General features: G+C 43.2%; 1 protein-coding gene across 4 annotated transcripts in view; it reads left to right on the top strand.

The window, feature by feature from the left end:
- The window catches only part of IL12RB2 (interleukin 12 receptor subunit beta 2), a gene marked incomplete at its 5' end in the record, with an annotated part of 69,783 nt that extends 56,056 nt beyond the window's left edge, over positions 1 to 13,727 (top strand). For 2 of the 4 annotated variants that reach the window (XM_082658657.1, XM_082658655.1), the window contains 4 exons: positions 1,112 to 1,249; positions 4,020 to 4,110; positions 6,480 to 6,579; positions 10,894 to 13,727. In XM_082658657.1, coding sequence (XP_082514783.1) covers positions 1,112 to 1,249; positions 4,020 to 4,110; positions 6,480 to 6,579; positions 10,894 to 11,433 — 869 coding nt within the window. In that variant the 3' untranslated portion in view covers positions 11,434 to 13,727. The remainder of the gene's footprint in view (positions 1 to 1,111; positions 1,250 to 4,019; positions 4,111 to 6,479; positions 6,580 to 10,893) is intronic. The other 2 variants (XM_082658656.1, XM_082658658.1) reach the window with 2 other exon arrangements.
- Between the last annotated feature and the right edge of the window lie 1,723 nt (positions 13,728 to 15,450).

Genomic DNA, 15,450 nt, shown 5'->3' with positions numbered 1-15,450 from the left:
TCCATCTTGCTGGTCACACATAGTAAGTAGGGGTGAGTGAGTGTAAGGGGTCTGTTTTCCCTACTAGATGGTGAACTCTTTGAGGCAGATTCTGTGCCTTGGTGCCTTGTCCAGGGCAAACACTCAATAAATATGTGTGACTGTTGAAATAAATTCAGCAAACAGGGTCAAGATCTGACTTGCCCTGGGGTTTGTGAGACAGTAACTAATGTTGAGGCACAAAGTGCTGAGTTCTAGTTTCCACTTTGATCACCAGCACACACACAGGTCTGCTGAGCAAACCAGTAGGCTACACCTGTCAAAGTTCTTGCCTCGATTCTATAGCCCCCCTCAGTTTTTGAGAGGTCACTCCAAAACTCACACCCAGCAGATCCGTGGAGGAGGAGACTGCCTATTTACTAAAGGCTACCGATATTCATATCTCTTGGAGGAAAAAAACAGCATCAACACATTGCTCAAAAACCAAAGTCTTACTTGCTGAGAACCTGCAGGGGTGTTAAAAGCATAAAGAACTGACAGTCTAGCCTTGAACTACCAAAATAAATCTAAGTACCATTGTTCTCATTTTTTAGATTTTATGTCAAATTGAAGCAGATCAATGATTAAACCCACTACGACCAGTACCCAGAACTTACCAAAAAATACAAAAGAAAGTCAGAATTAATAAATGTTATTAAATGTCTATTTCATTAATTGCTAAACTTAGCTTGCTTAAAAATTCCGTTGAAAATAATTTGTACATTTAGTTTCCTCCCCAGGAGTTCTCAAATATACCTGATAAATGTCGGAAGCATTATAGTCATAGGAAATAGAAGAAGTTACTACAGCTAAATAGTTTCAAAAGCAAAATAATAAAAATTCTTTGAAAAGATTTTACCACAGGAAAAAAATGTAATTCTTCTGATATGCTGTGAAGTGGTGCTGTCATAAATGACAGTGCCTAGGGCCTTTTAAAGTGTTAAGTATTAATGAATTAGGACTACTTTAAAGCAGCAATGTGCTTTCCTCTTTCAAATTAAATGAAGCATTAACAAATAAAAATGAGTAAGAGCCCACATTCAGATATTTCCTTTAATTTGTGCCTTAACCTTTATATTTATCTTCCTTTCAGAAATTCCCTATAGGGTCTCCCCAAATTCTCATCCCATAGACAGCCTGCGGCCCAGAGTGACATACATTCTATGGATGACAGCTCTGACAGCTGCTGGTGAAAGCCCCCAAGGAAATGAAAGAGAATTTTGTCTGCAAGGTAAGAACCACCCTTAGAGAGGGAAAGTCCACTGTGAATTCCTATACAGGAGTATACTCCCACTCCTTGATATGGAGATTATCAGATTTTCTGTAATTCACTAATTACTTTCTTGCTGCTATACCTTTGCCCTTCCTATTTCCTCTAACCAGAGTGCCCTACCATTACATTGTCTGCTTGGAGACAGTGTCTACTCGTTTTTCTAAACTCAGCAAAAATGTTGCCCCCTCCAGAAAGCCTTCCCAAATGCACATCCATATTTCCTTCATAATGCGCTATACTTGACCCCTATTCAAAACTCTGAATCCAACAGGCAGGGACTAGTATCTGTTTAATCTCTATCATCAAGGTCTAGAATGGCACCCAGCACATAGTACTTGTTAAATGAATATCTGTTCAATGAATGATGAGAATAATCCCAAAAATAATACAGCTACTGCATATCAGATAGTTATGTGCCAGGCACTGTGTTAAGCTCTTTGAATACTGCATCAGTTTGCTGGGGCTCTTGTAACAAAGTACCACAAACTGAGTGGCTTAAACAACAGAAATTCATTTCCTCACAGTTCTGGAGGCTGGAAGTCTGAGATCAAGGTGTCAACAGAGTTGGCTTCCTCCAAGGGCTATGAGAGAATCTGTTCCACGCCTCTCACCTAGCGACTGGGGGCAATCTTCGGCATTCCTTGGTTTCTAGATCTCTACCTTCATCTCACTTAAAGTTTTCCTTGTGTGTTTCTCTTTGTTCAAAATTGCCCTTTTTACAAGGATACCAGTCATGTCAGACTAGGGGCCACCCTACTCCAGCCTGACCTGTCTTAACTAATTACCTCTGCAATGACCCTATTTACAAATAAGGTCACTTTCTGAGGTACTTACTGAGTTAGAACTTCAATATATGAATTTTGGGGGTGGGAGGACACAATTCAACACATGTAACACATACGTTTACTCGTTTAATCCTGCCCACAACCAAGTAATGTGACTGCTTTACATGCCTGTACCTGGCCATACTACCAGGCACTCAATACGAAATGAATAAAAGAATGAGAGATTATGATGCCTTTTTACAGGTGTGAGGTACAAAAAGATTACCCAAGGTCTTAGAGGTGGCAAGTGGCAGAACTACAAATCAGACACAGATTTGAGTTTCTTAAGTTAAATTTGAGTATGTGACGAAGTGACCCAGCTAACATGAGTTTCTCTCCACTGGCTAAATTATGCTTTTCTCTCTGGCAGCCCCTGTTTGCATCTGCTCTAAGCATAAAACAAGCTGTTCTTGCTTTATGACATGGAGTATCAAGTTAATCATTCAGGACTTTGTTGTTCTATGCCAGATACTCCTCCACTGGGGAAAGTGACAAGCCCTCTTCTCAAGCACTCCCATGAAAGTTAACTTGTGAGCAATTAATTGGACTAAGGACTCAGCATCTTTCTACTCCTGGTACTCCAGACTCGTCCCATCTGCCCGGAAAGAAAGGCAGATGCTAATGAAATGTCAGATTGTGCCGATTGTGTGGGGTGGTAACAAGGTTTCCTGCATTAACTCCCCTGTTCAGCCCTGGGAAAAGCCCCTGTCACAGGGGCTAGCAGGTCTCTGGCCGCTAGTGGCCCCTGGTCACCCTCCCTCCCACCCTGTTCTTCACTCTATCAGAAGAATCTTTCTACAAGATCCCTGTTGCTACATTCTACCTCCTGTTGCAACCCATCGGTGGTTCCCCACGGGCTTTCAAGCTAGAATTTAAACTGCTTTGTTACCAAGCCCTGCACAACCTGGTCCTGTTCATCCATCTAGCTTTGTTGTCTGCCGCATACTCATCATTCATACTGGAAAGCAAGGCCAGACTATTTGCGGTTGCTGAAGCACTCGCTCTTTCCTCCTTCCGTGCTTGCTGTCTAGTCTGCACTTCCCTAATTTGTCCACTTAGCCAACTCCTAGCCATCCGACTCTAAACTTTTGACATCCTGCCTTTTGGGAAACCTTTCTGAGCTGCTCGTGAAGCCATTTCCCATGCTGTTCTCTGTGACACAGCCTTGTACATGCTGTTTTTACATGTATCCCGTGGCATCATGGTTTACTGTTTACGTGTTTACACATCTGTCTCCTGGACTGTCTTCAGAGCCTATGTCCCATTCACCTGTGTATTACAGCACCTAATCTGGCCTGTTACATGGTTTACATTCAATACATGTTGGATGAATTAATGAAAAATTCCAACACGTAGTGAAATATTTACATGTCATAGGAAGGAATCAGAACAATTTCAAAGACCCTAGGTAGACAGAGGGCTTATCCAATGGTTTGGTAAAATTAATAGCTACCATTTCTTGAGGCCTCCTCTGTTCAAGTACATGGCTGTGCCCTTTAAATACACCATCTCTAATGTTCACAACAACCTGCAAGGTAGATGTCATCGTTCACCTTTTGTAGATCAGGAATCTGAGGTCCACACATCAGTCAGCGGCAGAGTTAGGAATGGAATCCAGGGCTTCCAGTTCACAACCAGTGCTTTGTATACCACACTCCCTTTCCTTCTGCACCTATTAGAGGAAGAAGCCCTTGTAGGGCTGGAGCTCCTTCCTTGGAACCTTAGTATTGGCCCCTTTGGGCCCTTTCTTCCTTCTTCAATGGGCGAAAGAGAGTTGGCCTTGTTCCTGAGTCTAGCTATCCAGGAGCTGTGGGTAAAGCCCAGCGGGTTCACACAACAGTCAGTATTTAGAAATGTTCATTGACGATAACTCAGTCACAGGGTATGCTAACTTTTCGTTTCAGGTAAAGCCAATTGGAGCACATTTGTGGCACCAAGCATTTGCATGGGTGTCATCATGGTGGGCGTTCTCTCAGTGCGTTGCTTCCGGCAAAAGTAAGTTCATTACACCTGCCAACTTTGGTAAATTTTTTTTTTTTTCATATAATAGCTGTTGCTGCTATGGGTCAAAAAAATGGTTACTCTCCTACATCGCTGGTAGCACACTAAATATAGTCACCTTTTTGGGGTGACAGTATATGTTTAATTTTAAAAAATATTAAACATTTCACCTAGCAATTCCCATCTAAGTATATCATAGGTATATACAGATATTTAGTGGCAACTATGTTCACTGAAGTATCGTTCATAGAAGGAAAACAATTTGAAGCAACCTAAATGCCTAACGACGTGGGATTGGTTAAATAAATCACAGTATATTTCATGCTATACAGCATACTATGCATTCATTAAAGATGTAGAAGAAAATTAAATGGTATGAATATTTGCTATATTACATTTTAAAAAGCAGGTTGCAAAACATGTACTTTCATTTTTAAAAAATAGTGCATACACACGTGCCCACAGACACGCAAGTTATATTAGTTAGCATTTAATTTGGTTGTATGTAACATAAAAATATGACAAATGAGCTAAGTTTCTCACCCAGGTAAAGTAAGTAAACTCAGGTAACGGCTGGTGTAGGAGGTCCCCAGTCATCAGAGACCTAGGCTCCTTCTTTTTCTGCTTCACTATCCCGACATTGGCTTTCATCATCAAGTTCACCTCATGGTCCAATGGCTGCAGGATCTATGGCCATCGTGCCTGCATTCTACAACTACAGGGAGAGGGGAGGTGCCCACACCCACCTTTTCAAGACACATGAAGAAGTCACACATGGCACTTTAGGTTACCTCTCATTAGCCAGAACTTGGTGAGGCAAGGAAGGCTTAAGACTGTGGCCTTTTAGCTGGGCTTATTGTTGTCCCAGTAAATCAGGGTCCCCTTTCTAAGAGGGGAAAATGGGTATTGGACGGCAGTTAATACTGTCTGCTCCAAGGACATACACTAAAACATTAATGGTGGTTATAACAGGGGATAGAATCATAGTGCTTTTAGTTCTATTTAACTGTATTTCCTAAAATTTCTTTAAACATGTATTATTTGGTAAAGAGAATTTTTTAAATGAGTTATTCAATAGTTTTCTTCAGATGTTGTGTAATGTAGGAGAAGAGGTCAAAATAAAACTAGCTCAAAGTCATTCTACTAGTCATTGAACCTGTCTGAAAGGTTTTCCATTTATTGAAGTTCCCCCATATGTGATAGATAATTCAAAGCAGAGCTCTCTTTAGGTAGACTTTGAAAAAGTTGAACTCAAAGAGTCAACTAGGATCACATGCATCCTCTCTTCAGGGAAATAGTATCAGTTAGGGTGGAGGCTTCTGCTGTTAAAGAAAAAAAAAGAGCCCCCAAATATAGTGGCTTTAATAAAATAGCTCATTTTTCTCCCATATAATAGTTCTAAGGTATGTCATCCAGATTGGTTGGCAGCTCTGCTCCACACTGTCATTTAGGGATCCAATTGTCTTCCACTTTATTGGCCCACCATCCCTTGGGTACTTTCCTCATCTGCATGATCTATACTAGGTCACAGGTACCTCTGCTCACATTTCTTTGGAAAAAACCTAGTCACATGGCCTCATCTCTTGTTTCAAAGGGTTGAGCACGTCCCAGAAGCTTACTTTTCTTATTAAACAAAGTGTGTTAAAGCCAAGTCTTTAAAAATGCTTCATATTGGTCTTGAAATTTTTTTAAAAAAGTCAAAATAGTTAAGTCATATGCATATGAGAAACATTTTTAGGATTTTTTCTTCCACATAATAAACTCACTTTAAAATATTTTCAAAAACCCAGAGATGTGGAAAGAAGAAATAAAAAGACCCTCTGATCACCAAATACAACTACTTTAATAGTTTGGATATTTCCATATTGGTATTTTTTTTTTGGCATTTTTTTAATTGGTTATGTCCAAGCTGTTTATACCACCTGTATCCCGTTTTACTCTTTGTTTTCATTACAAGCTCTTTATAAACATTCTAATTTACTAAATATAAACAGTAATCTCCCCAAGGGTATTGACCATGTCCTCTTGTCTGCTGTTTTATCCCCAGCATGTGGCACTGTGCTGGTCATACATTAAGGATTCAATCAACGTTTGTTGAGTGAGTGCTTGGCTGCTTAGTGATAGCTAAACATTACACCGAGCAAAAGTTCCCTAGTTTATTTAGCAAACCCTAAGCGGTTGCACCACGAGTCTTTATCATCTATCCAAACTTCACAGAAAACTAGTCCAGACTTGGACGATGCATCATCTTTCTCCTGCAGTGTTTACATTTTACTCATTTGCATACCCCTACACTGAAGTCACTGTGCTTCCATGCCACCGTGTGCCCACTTAACCCATGTCACTGTTTTCTTTACCTGCAGGGTATTTGTTCTCCTTTTGGCCCTCAGACCTCAGTGGTGTAGCAAAGAAATTCCAGACCCAGCGAATAGCACTTGGGCCAAGAAATATCCCATTGTGGAGGTAAGGTATAAAGCCTTAGTGGTCAGTCGATGGGGTTCTGGTGATCAGTACATCTAAGTCTTTCATTGTAGTACAGGGAAACCTCGGTGTTTAGATCCTATGGATAAGCTGCTTATCACGAGTGCTAGGTTACCATCTGAGTCATCACTCCCATGCACAGGAATTTTCTGAAGCTTCTGACCAAGACTAAAAGACCCATAACTTTTCATTCCTCTCTATGCCTTCTGTTCCTCTCCTCACCTCAGCTCACTTCAAAAGAAATTTTAAAAGCAAATATATTTGCCAAGCACTAGTCTGAGCATTGGCTCATCCAAATTCAAGAGCACTGAAGCTTTACTGTGATGTTCCCCGTCCTGTGTGAGCACAGAACAGATAAATAGAGCCCAGACTATTTTGGTCTTGGCAGGAAGCCAGTAAGTCATTCCATTGTGCAAGGAAAAGGTTTGAAGGCAGGAGAGGTTGCTCAGCTGCAGATGAGCGTGCTGGGAGTAAAGGACACGCAGGGAGCGGCTGCCACAGTCCTAGGAGGGAAGAGCAGCTCACAGCGGGCAGCAGGGTCTGTCTCTGACGGAGGGTCTTGAAGGGGAGGAGAGGGGTGCCCACATTCTTCCCATCACCCGGCGCCTCGGCAGCCCCGCACTCTCGCATCGTATAGCCCTCCTCCTCCAAGATTCTTCTCTTCAGTCACCCATGCCTCATCCAGAAGCCAGTGGTACCAGCCGCCTCTCAGAGAAAGAGCTGGTCCCAGCCATGTCTGCCTCCGTAGGAAGTTAAGTCACCGCAGTTTAATGCCTTTGAAATAAGGCCACCTCTGCCACTTACTATGTCAATGACCCTTGAGCGCTTGCCCGATGACATGAGCCTTAGTTTCATCCTCCGTAAAATAGGAATTGACAATATCTCTCATGTATATTGTTGTGAAGACTAAGTAAGATGCCATGTAAAGCACATGGCTCATACAAGGCAAAGATCATTCATTTTCTTCCCAGGAAGATTTACACTTGAAGTCTCCTCTCTCTATTGAGGAGTTTTGTTGCTGTTAAGTTACAGTAGCAAGAACAGTATAATAATAACAGTATATGTATGTGCGTGTATATGTCGTATATATGATAGATGTTTGATATATATTTGATTATACATGACATATAATTATATATGATATACAACAGTATTACATAATAATATATTTACATTTATATATACACATAACATACATTACTTTCTCTATGCCAGGCACTTAAAAAAAAATTTTCATGCATTAACACCTAATCTGTACAACAGCTTTATGAGATTGTAATATTATTATCCCCATTTTTCAGATGAGGAAAGTGAGGGACAGAGGACTCAGTAACTTGCCCAGTGTTAGTCAGCTAGTAGGTGGACCCTGGATTCACATACAAGCAGGATGTGCTGTCCTCCATTATACTATACGTTCTAAAAGATCTTAAGCACAGGGTGAGGGGTGTGTTTCCAGCAGTCAAAACCTCTGAGCTGAACAGACTAACTCAAGAGGTGTTCACACACTGGGCCCTCACTTGGTGGCAATATTGTGATGACCTATGGGAAGGCACTCAATAAGGATGCCACTGCTAGTATTAGAGGGGATTCAGGTACCAGGAACTGAATCAACTGAGCTCTAAGATCTCTCTCTTCCAATGCGGAGATTCCACAGTCCCATGTCCTAAAAGCCTGAAATAGCACAGTGAGAAGCAGCTCTGGGTCAGTCGCTGACACCTGGCTCCCAAGCTGGTAGCTGTGGCATCATGGCCTCTATTTGCCACTGCCTGGACATGAGGGGATACAGAGGCATGCAGAGCCACTGAAGAGCCCATAAAAGCCTAGAAGAGATGCTGAGAAAGACAAAGAGTTAGAGAAAGTAACACATGGAAAAAATAACAAATTGCCATACACATGCCCAAAGTTGTACAGTATGAGTATGTTCATTGCAGCATTATAAATAGAAGCCGTAACGTAACCTGCCACCAGGGGGCTAGGTTAAACATTTGGGTATATCTGTACAACAGGATGTTATGCAACTACTCAAAAAAAATGAGATCTATATGTGTCTAACATCTCTAATATATTTAAAAGTGAAAAAAAGCAAAGTTTGTATTAATTGTCTAAAGTGGGTTCTCATTTGTATAAAAAGATGATTTTATACACACACACACAGTCTCCAACATGTACACAGGATATTTCTGGAAGCCTAAATATGAAACTGATAATGGTGGTTGCCTTTGGGGAGGCAGCTGTAGGCATGAAGCCCACTTAATTTTTATTACAAATTCCCTTTGAACTTAAAAAATTTTTTTTACAAAACTATGTGCATATATTTCTTTTGCAAAAATAACCAGTAAATTAGAAAATAAAAAAAAATTAAACATGCCATCTATGATGGCCTTGTGGCAGCCTCAGAACCCCATGTCACTTGACCCTTGAAGGGGTAGACTGTTTTTAAAGACCCAAACTGCTCTCCTGGTGACAGGCTGGGGCAGACATCAGAAACACAATAGTCTTTCACCTCCAACAAAATGTGCTTTGAGTTCTCAGACTTTACATCCCCCTACCATTTCTTAAAATGTGGCTAAAAAGCCATGGGTCTTAAAGCTTTAGAGGGAAAGGCCCAGTCATAAAGGGGATCACTGGGATGTTATCTATTTTGAGCTTGTAAAAGCTTAAAATAGTTTCCATGATGTACCTGAGTTATTAGTGGTCCAAGACGCCTTGCCCCAGGACTTGTCAGCCAGGGGGGCTGCTTTGTAAAAGCTCTGAGGAACAGCCTCTATTGATACTGCCAGAGCTTTCAAGAAGGCAGAGCCTCGCACTGTGAAAACAACGTGATCCTCATCCAGTGAGATCTCTTCCATAGCAGTGGTCTCAGCACTTTGGCCGCTGCCAGTCATGTTCCAAGCCAGACCAATGTGCCAGGGCCAGTTTGCATAGCGATAGGGAAAAAGCAGGCTCCCGAAAGAAAAGTACACACGTACCCTCTGGCTGCTCAGCGCCCTTTGCAGAAGTCTACCCTAAGACAGCATCGTCATTCACTTTGGGGACAACTGCCATGCTCAAGGCAAGGGTGGGGACATCAGAGTCCAGTCCAAACCAAACCATTCTTGCACAACTTGGCATCCGACAGATGAGGGATCCAAAGTCCAGACAGGTAGACTGAGTTTTCCCAAGCCGTAGAGTCTCCGAGTTGGGACTAGTCCTCAGGGTTTGCCCTGTCCTGATGCTATTTTTTGTTATTCTCCTCCTCCCTTAAGGCATGGTCCCTACTTGCAGATAGCTTACAGACATGTTAAAAAAAAAAAAAAAAAGTGACAGCATAAAGCTTCTTGTGCTAAGAACCTAACAGGTGGCTTCTTTGCTGTTGTAGGAATCCAGTGGAGGGAACAGTCACTAGGGGCTTCATGAAAGCAGGCTTTGGTGATCTGCTTCAGAAAGATCAAGCAGTCAGCATAAAACATAGTTTCAAGGACGTAAAGAGAGCCCAATAAAGCCTGTAAAAAGAAATGTTAATAAAGTGCTTGAACTTGACTCAGGAATCAGTAATAAGTTTGGAAAGGAAAGATATGACACTGAAGAGCTGGTAACCAATTAGATGTCGAGAAAGACAAAGCAAGAAAAGTACCAACTGAAATTAGCTGTAGGGAAGAAAGGATGAACATCATTTCCAAAAAAGTTATTCCAGAGGGTTCTTTCTTATGAGCATAACTGACAAGGATATTACCCTGACAAAAAACCTTCAGTAGTTGTATCAAAGCCCAAACTCTTTAGCATCCCATAAAAGTCCCTTCAACATGTGACCTCCTTCTATTTCTGAAGCCTCAGTGTGTCTGTCCTAAGAAAGAACTAGCAGGTTCCAGAATAGACCAATTCTCCTTGCCCACCACCTCCTTACCTGGAAAATACTATACATCTCTCAGGATTCAGCCCTAGTGTGACTCTTTTAAATTCTTCTGTGCCTCATCCCCAGACAGATGCAAGCTCAGCCCTTCCTTTGCACACCGTCGTACCCTCTCTGCTAGAGAAAAAGCAGCTGGTACAGTTTGACTCACCAGAAACAAGTCTAGTTGAAGGTTGAGCAGGGTAGCGAATTGCTCACTGGCTGGGGTTGAGTCCATGGCTCCTGCCTGTCTGCCTCCCCAGCAATGTTAACTGCTTCTCTTACCTCACAAAGTAAAGGCCCACAGTGTTCCACCTTGAGCTGACTAGGCAGTGCAGGCTGCCAGGCCTTTTGGAACCCTGGAGAAGTCGGTCGCCATGGCTACTTACTCAACATAGCCACATGAGTTTCTTCCTCCCCTTTTTCAGGAGGAGACGCAGCTGGCCTTGGATAGGCTCCTGACAGACTGGCCCACTCCCGAGGAACCTGAGATCCTGGTCATCAACAAAGTCCTTCACCAAGTGACCCCAGCCTTCAGACATTCCCATCACCCCAACTGGCCAGAAAAGGGACAAGGAGTCCAAGGTCACTATACCTCTGAGGAAGACACAGGATACAGTGCCTCGAGCCCCCCACCTCCAAGAGCTCTCACAGCAGAGACAGGACAAGGGGTGGATCTGTACAAGGTGCTGGGGAGCAAGGGCCCCGACTCAACACCGGGAAACCCAGCCAGCCCCTCGACAGTCCTCCCAGTGGACTACCTTCCTGCCCATGAGGGCTACTTACCCTCCAACATAGATTATCTCCCTTCACGTGAGCCTCCCATAACTGACCCTTGGGAAGAACTGCCTCAGCACATCTCTCTTTCCATTTTCCCCTCGAGTTCCCTTCACCCACTCACCTCCTCCTGTGGTAAAAAGTTGACTCTGGATCAGTTAAAGATGGGGTGTGGCTCCCTCATGCTCTGAGTGGCAAAGCTTGAAGTTTGGAAAGTCGATGTGCCTCCAAGTGGCACAGCGTGCCCCATCTCCCCAGCCACCTGCTCCAGTGGTTGTTATGTCTGGTTGCAGCTAGAGGGCAGGCAAGCCAACTCAGGGTGAATCTCATCTCAAGATACCTCATCTTGCCTTCTCCAGAGCCTTAAGATCACATCCTCTGCTGTGTGGACCTAGAGACTCCAATCTGGGTTCCTGCAACTTTCTTGGCTATGTTGGCCAGAAAGGAGAAAGGCAAGAGTGGAAACCAAAACTCTTACTAGCAATGGCAGACAGTCCAGAGGACCATTCATCCAACAACTATTTACTGTTGACCCTGAATAATATGTTTGAGCTGCATGGGTCCACCTATATACAGATTTTTTTAAATAATAAATTCTACAGTACTACATGATCCATTGCTGGATGAGCCCATGGATGCAGAACCACAGATGAGGAAGGCCAGCTAAAAGTTATATGCAGATTCTCAACTGCACAGGGGAGTTGGCACCCCAACCCCCACATTGTTTAAGGGTCAACTTATAAAGCAGCTACTACAAACCAGGTCTTATGTCTAGATCAGTACCGTCCAATAGGCCTGAGATAGAAATGTTCTATGTATAGCTGCCCTGTTTGATCCAACAGATACTAACCACATTGGCCATTGATTACTTAGGGATGTATCTCTAGTATGACTGAGGAATTGACTTTTTATTGTAATTAGTCACATATGACACTTGGCCACTGTATTGGAGAGCACAACTCTAAATGATGGACATATTAGTGAGAATTACTGGGTACCTTCAAAACAGATCGACCTAGTTTTACATATGCAGGCATAAAAGACCCCAGTGAACACCAATATAAAAGGGCTCCCAAGATGGTCATGGTTGTCCTTATTTGTAGAAGCCTAAGAATGTACCTTTTCCTTAGTTTTGCCCGTTTGTCTTCTTTTGCCTTCACCCTTTTTCAGTGAAAGCAGCTTGATGGTGGAAAGCTACTGCTAAACCCACTATAGGACCCTGGGCAAGCAGCCTCCCCTCTCTGAAATCCAATGTCTTGTAAAAGAGTGGGCCAAAGCTTCTCTGACCCCTTGTGTTTCCTCTTCTTTCTGCTGCAGCTGATACTGCCTTTAGGACCAGGGCTACCTCAGGGTCTAAGACCATTGTACTCATAAGTCATCCCTTCTGAAGGCATCCTGCTTTCCTTCCTCAAGAAAACTCTTGAGCTGGTCCTCAGACAGTTCAAGTTGAGCATGGAAGATAATTCTCTTTTCCCCAGCATGAACTTGGAAAACTTTAAAGATATGGCCTCTGGCTTATCATCCTCCCTTCACCCATCACTGCCTCTATCCCTTAACTATAGGCACTTCTGCTAGGTTGATAGAGAAGACTCTTAGTCTACATGCTAATAGTACTCTTTGCAAACAAATGGGATGAAAGGTCCAGAAACCTTTTTCTTAAATCCCTGTCAAGCCTGGGTCATACACCCTACCACCATCCCGCTCAAACACTGGAGCTGAGGCAGCTTTGGTTTACCAGATGTCCCTCAGAGCTCTAGAAATTGAAATGAGCATTTGCTCTGTTTGTTCAACACTTCATCCATGCCTCCTGCTATTCCAGACTAACACGTTTAGTTCTTCCGAGCTTAATTTGAAAAGCTTAAGCTTCTTCCTTACATCTCCATTCTACTCTATTTAGCTGCTGTGTAGCACCCCCATACCATGGTTCCCTGCATCTCAGCAGCTTCAGTACTGGCTTGTCTGCACCCAGGATGTGGAGCCCCTTGACTGTTTGCAATGGGCCATGACAAAGCTGCCACCTCAGAAGCAGGCCAACCTATCACCTCTTGACAATAAGAGCCAACTTTTCTTTCTTGCAATACCTGCTTTTCCTATATTTACTTTCCTTTTGATTACCTGATAGCCATCTTAGTCACTCTTCCCCTACCCCGGGGGTCCGCAAGCCCCAGGCCATGGACCGGTACCGGCCCATGGCCTCTTAGGAACCGGGTCGCACAGCAGGAGGTGAGCAGCGGGCAAGCGAGCGAAGCTTCATCTGTATTTACAGCCGCTCCCCATCGCTGGCATTACTGCCTGAGCTCCGCCTCCTGTTAGATCAGTGGCGGCATTAGATTCTCATAGGAGCGCAAACCCTACTGTGAACTGCACATGCGAGAGATCTAGGTTGAGAATCTAATGCCTGATGATCTGAGGTGGAGCTGAGGCAGTGATGCTAGCTCTGGGGAGCGTCTGCAAATACAGATTATCATTAGCAGAGAGGTTTGACTGCACAGAGACCATAATAAATCAATTGCTTGCAGACTCATATCAAAACCCTATCAGTGAGCGGCAAGTGAAAACAAGCTCAGGGCTCCCACTGATTCTGCATTATGGTGAGCTGTATAATTATTTCATTATTTATTACAATGTAATAATAATAGAAATAAAGTGCACAATAAACGTAATGCGCTTGAATCATCCCGAAACCATCCCCCCTCCCCCCACCCTACCCCCGTCTACGGAAAAACTGTCTTCCACGAAACCAGTCCCTGGTGCCAAAAAGGTTTGGGACCGCTGCCTTACCCCTTTGGCCTCAACACACAGGCCCCAGTCTCCCTTTTCCCCTCCACACCTTTTCCCCTCCCTTAAAACTCCAGGTGGTACTGCAGTCCTCACTTGCTTTCCTAAAAGGTGAAAAGGGAGAGTTCCTTGACCCCTAAAGGCTCCTTCTAAGGATGCAGAGGCCTCCTCAGTGCTCCCCTAGCATGATGCACTTACTTCCTCTAGTGGACTGCAAATAGCTGGAAAGCAGGAACCATGGCAATCTCCAGCACCATGCCTGGTCCATAGTAGGCTATCAATAAAAAGTAAAAGATGTCTTCTGCCACCACTTCCACCTTGTTCCTTCTATTCCAGAAGCCAGTCCAGCTGTGCCTGCTTCCTCTTTATTGAGACAATTGCATTTGCTTGTAATCTCTTCATTCCCAACCCCCATTCTACCCTACCGTTTATTGACAGCACTATTGTAATACATGTAGCAGTTTCTTATATTAAAAACATATTTGAACATGCCTTTGGCTGCTCACCCTGCCAGAGAAAATGTCCTCTTTCCGTGAATGACAGGATGGGTAACCTCATTCTGCCCTTGCCCCAAAGTTTTTGTTATCTCCCTTTCTGCCCACACACAGTCAAAATCCCAAATCAGATTGCCTAGTTTACCAGGACTAGGTAGAGCTCACTAATATTCATTCCTCAGGAAAATTGCAACTCTTTAAATCCTCTCTCCTTATATCCAAAAGCCAACCCAGAAATCTCTGCTCTACTAAAACACATCAAATTCCTTAATTCTCTGGGACCTAAATACTACAAATAGTCCAAGTTCATTCTCAATGAATTCATGGGAATCTCTACCAATTCCTGTGTACAGATCATTACCCTGAATTAAAAGGGCCCTCTTTTCCAGAAGCCAGAAATTCTATTTCCTGGGCCTCTGTTTTCCTTATAGGCAATAGGAAAGCCAAACTGGTGTTATCTAGTTCTTTCCCTTTAGTGCCTTTTCCCCTCCACCCTGTCCCAATTTCTCAGCTTCCATTAATAGCTTACAGCTGCAACTCTCCAATTCCCAGAGGCCAGTCAAAGAAATGCCAAACTAGGCACATTCTATTCTAGTCAATCCCCCCGTGTTTGATTCTTGGTTTTCTCGATCAAGCTCTTTTTCTTTCACCTGACATAGTCGTCATCTGTCCCAGCTCAGGCCCTCCAAAGAAGCCCTGTTGTTCTCTTCCTAGCCTGCAGGACACAAAGACACTCACATTATCCACCCTTATGAAAGGCTAATAGGTGAACCCTCAAGTTAATCAATCTCTAGAATAAAAGATCAGAAAGGCCTCTTCTTCAACCTAAAAGAAAAAAAAAAGATAAGCAATTTAATCAACTGGCCAACTGATGATAGAAAGAAACAAGTCATATTTTTACATCACAGCCTACACAGGAATAAATTTCCAATTAAA

This window comes from Grampus griseus (assembly GCF_964374135.1).
Source record: "Grampus griseus genome assembly, chromosome: 1".
Taxonomy (NCBI): Eukaryota; Metazoa; Chordata; class Mammalia; order Artiodactyla; family Delphinidae; genus Grampus; species Grampus griseus.
This window is presented reverse-complemented; position numbering and strand designations above follow the sequence as displayed.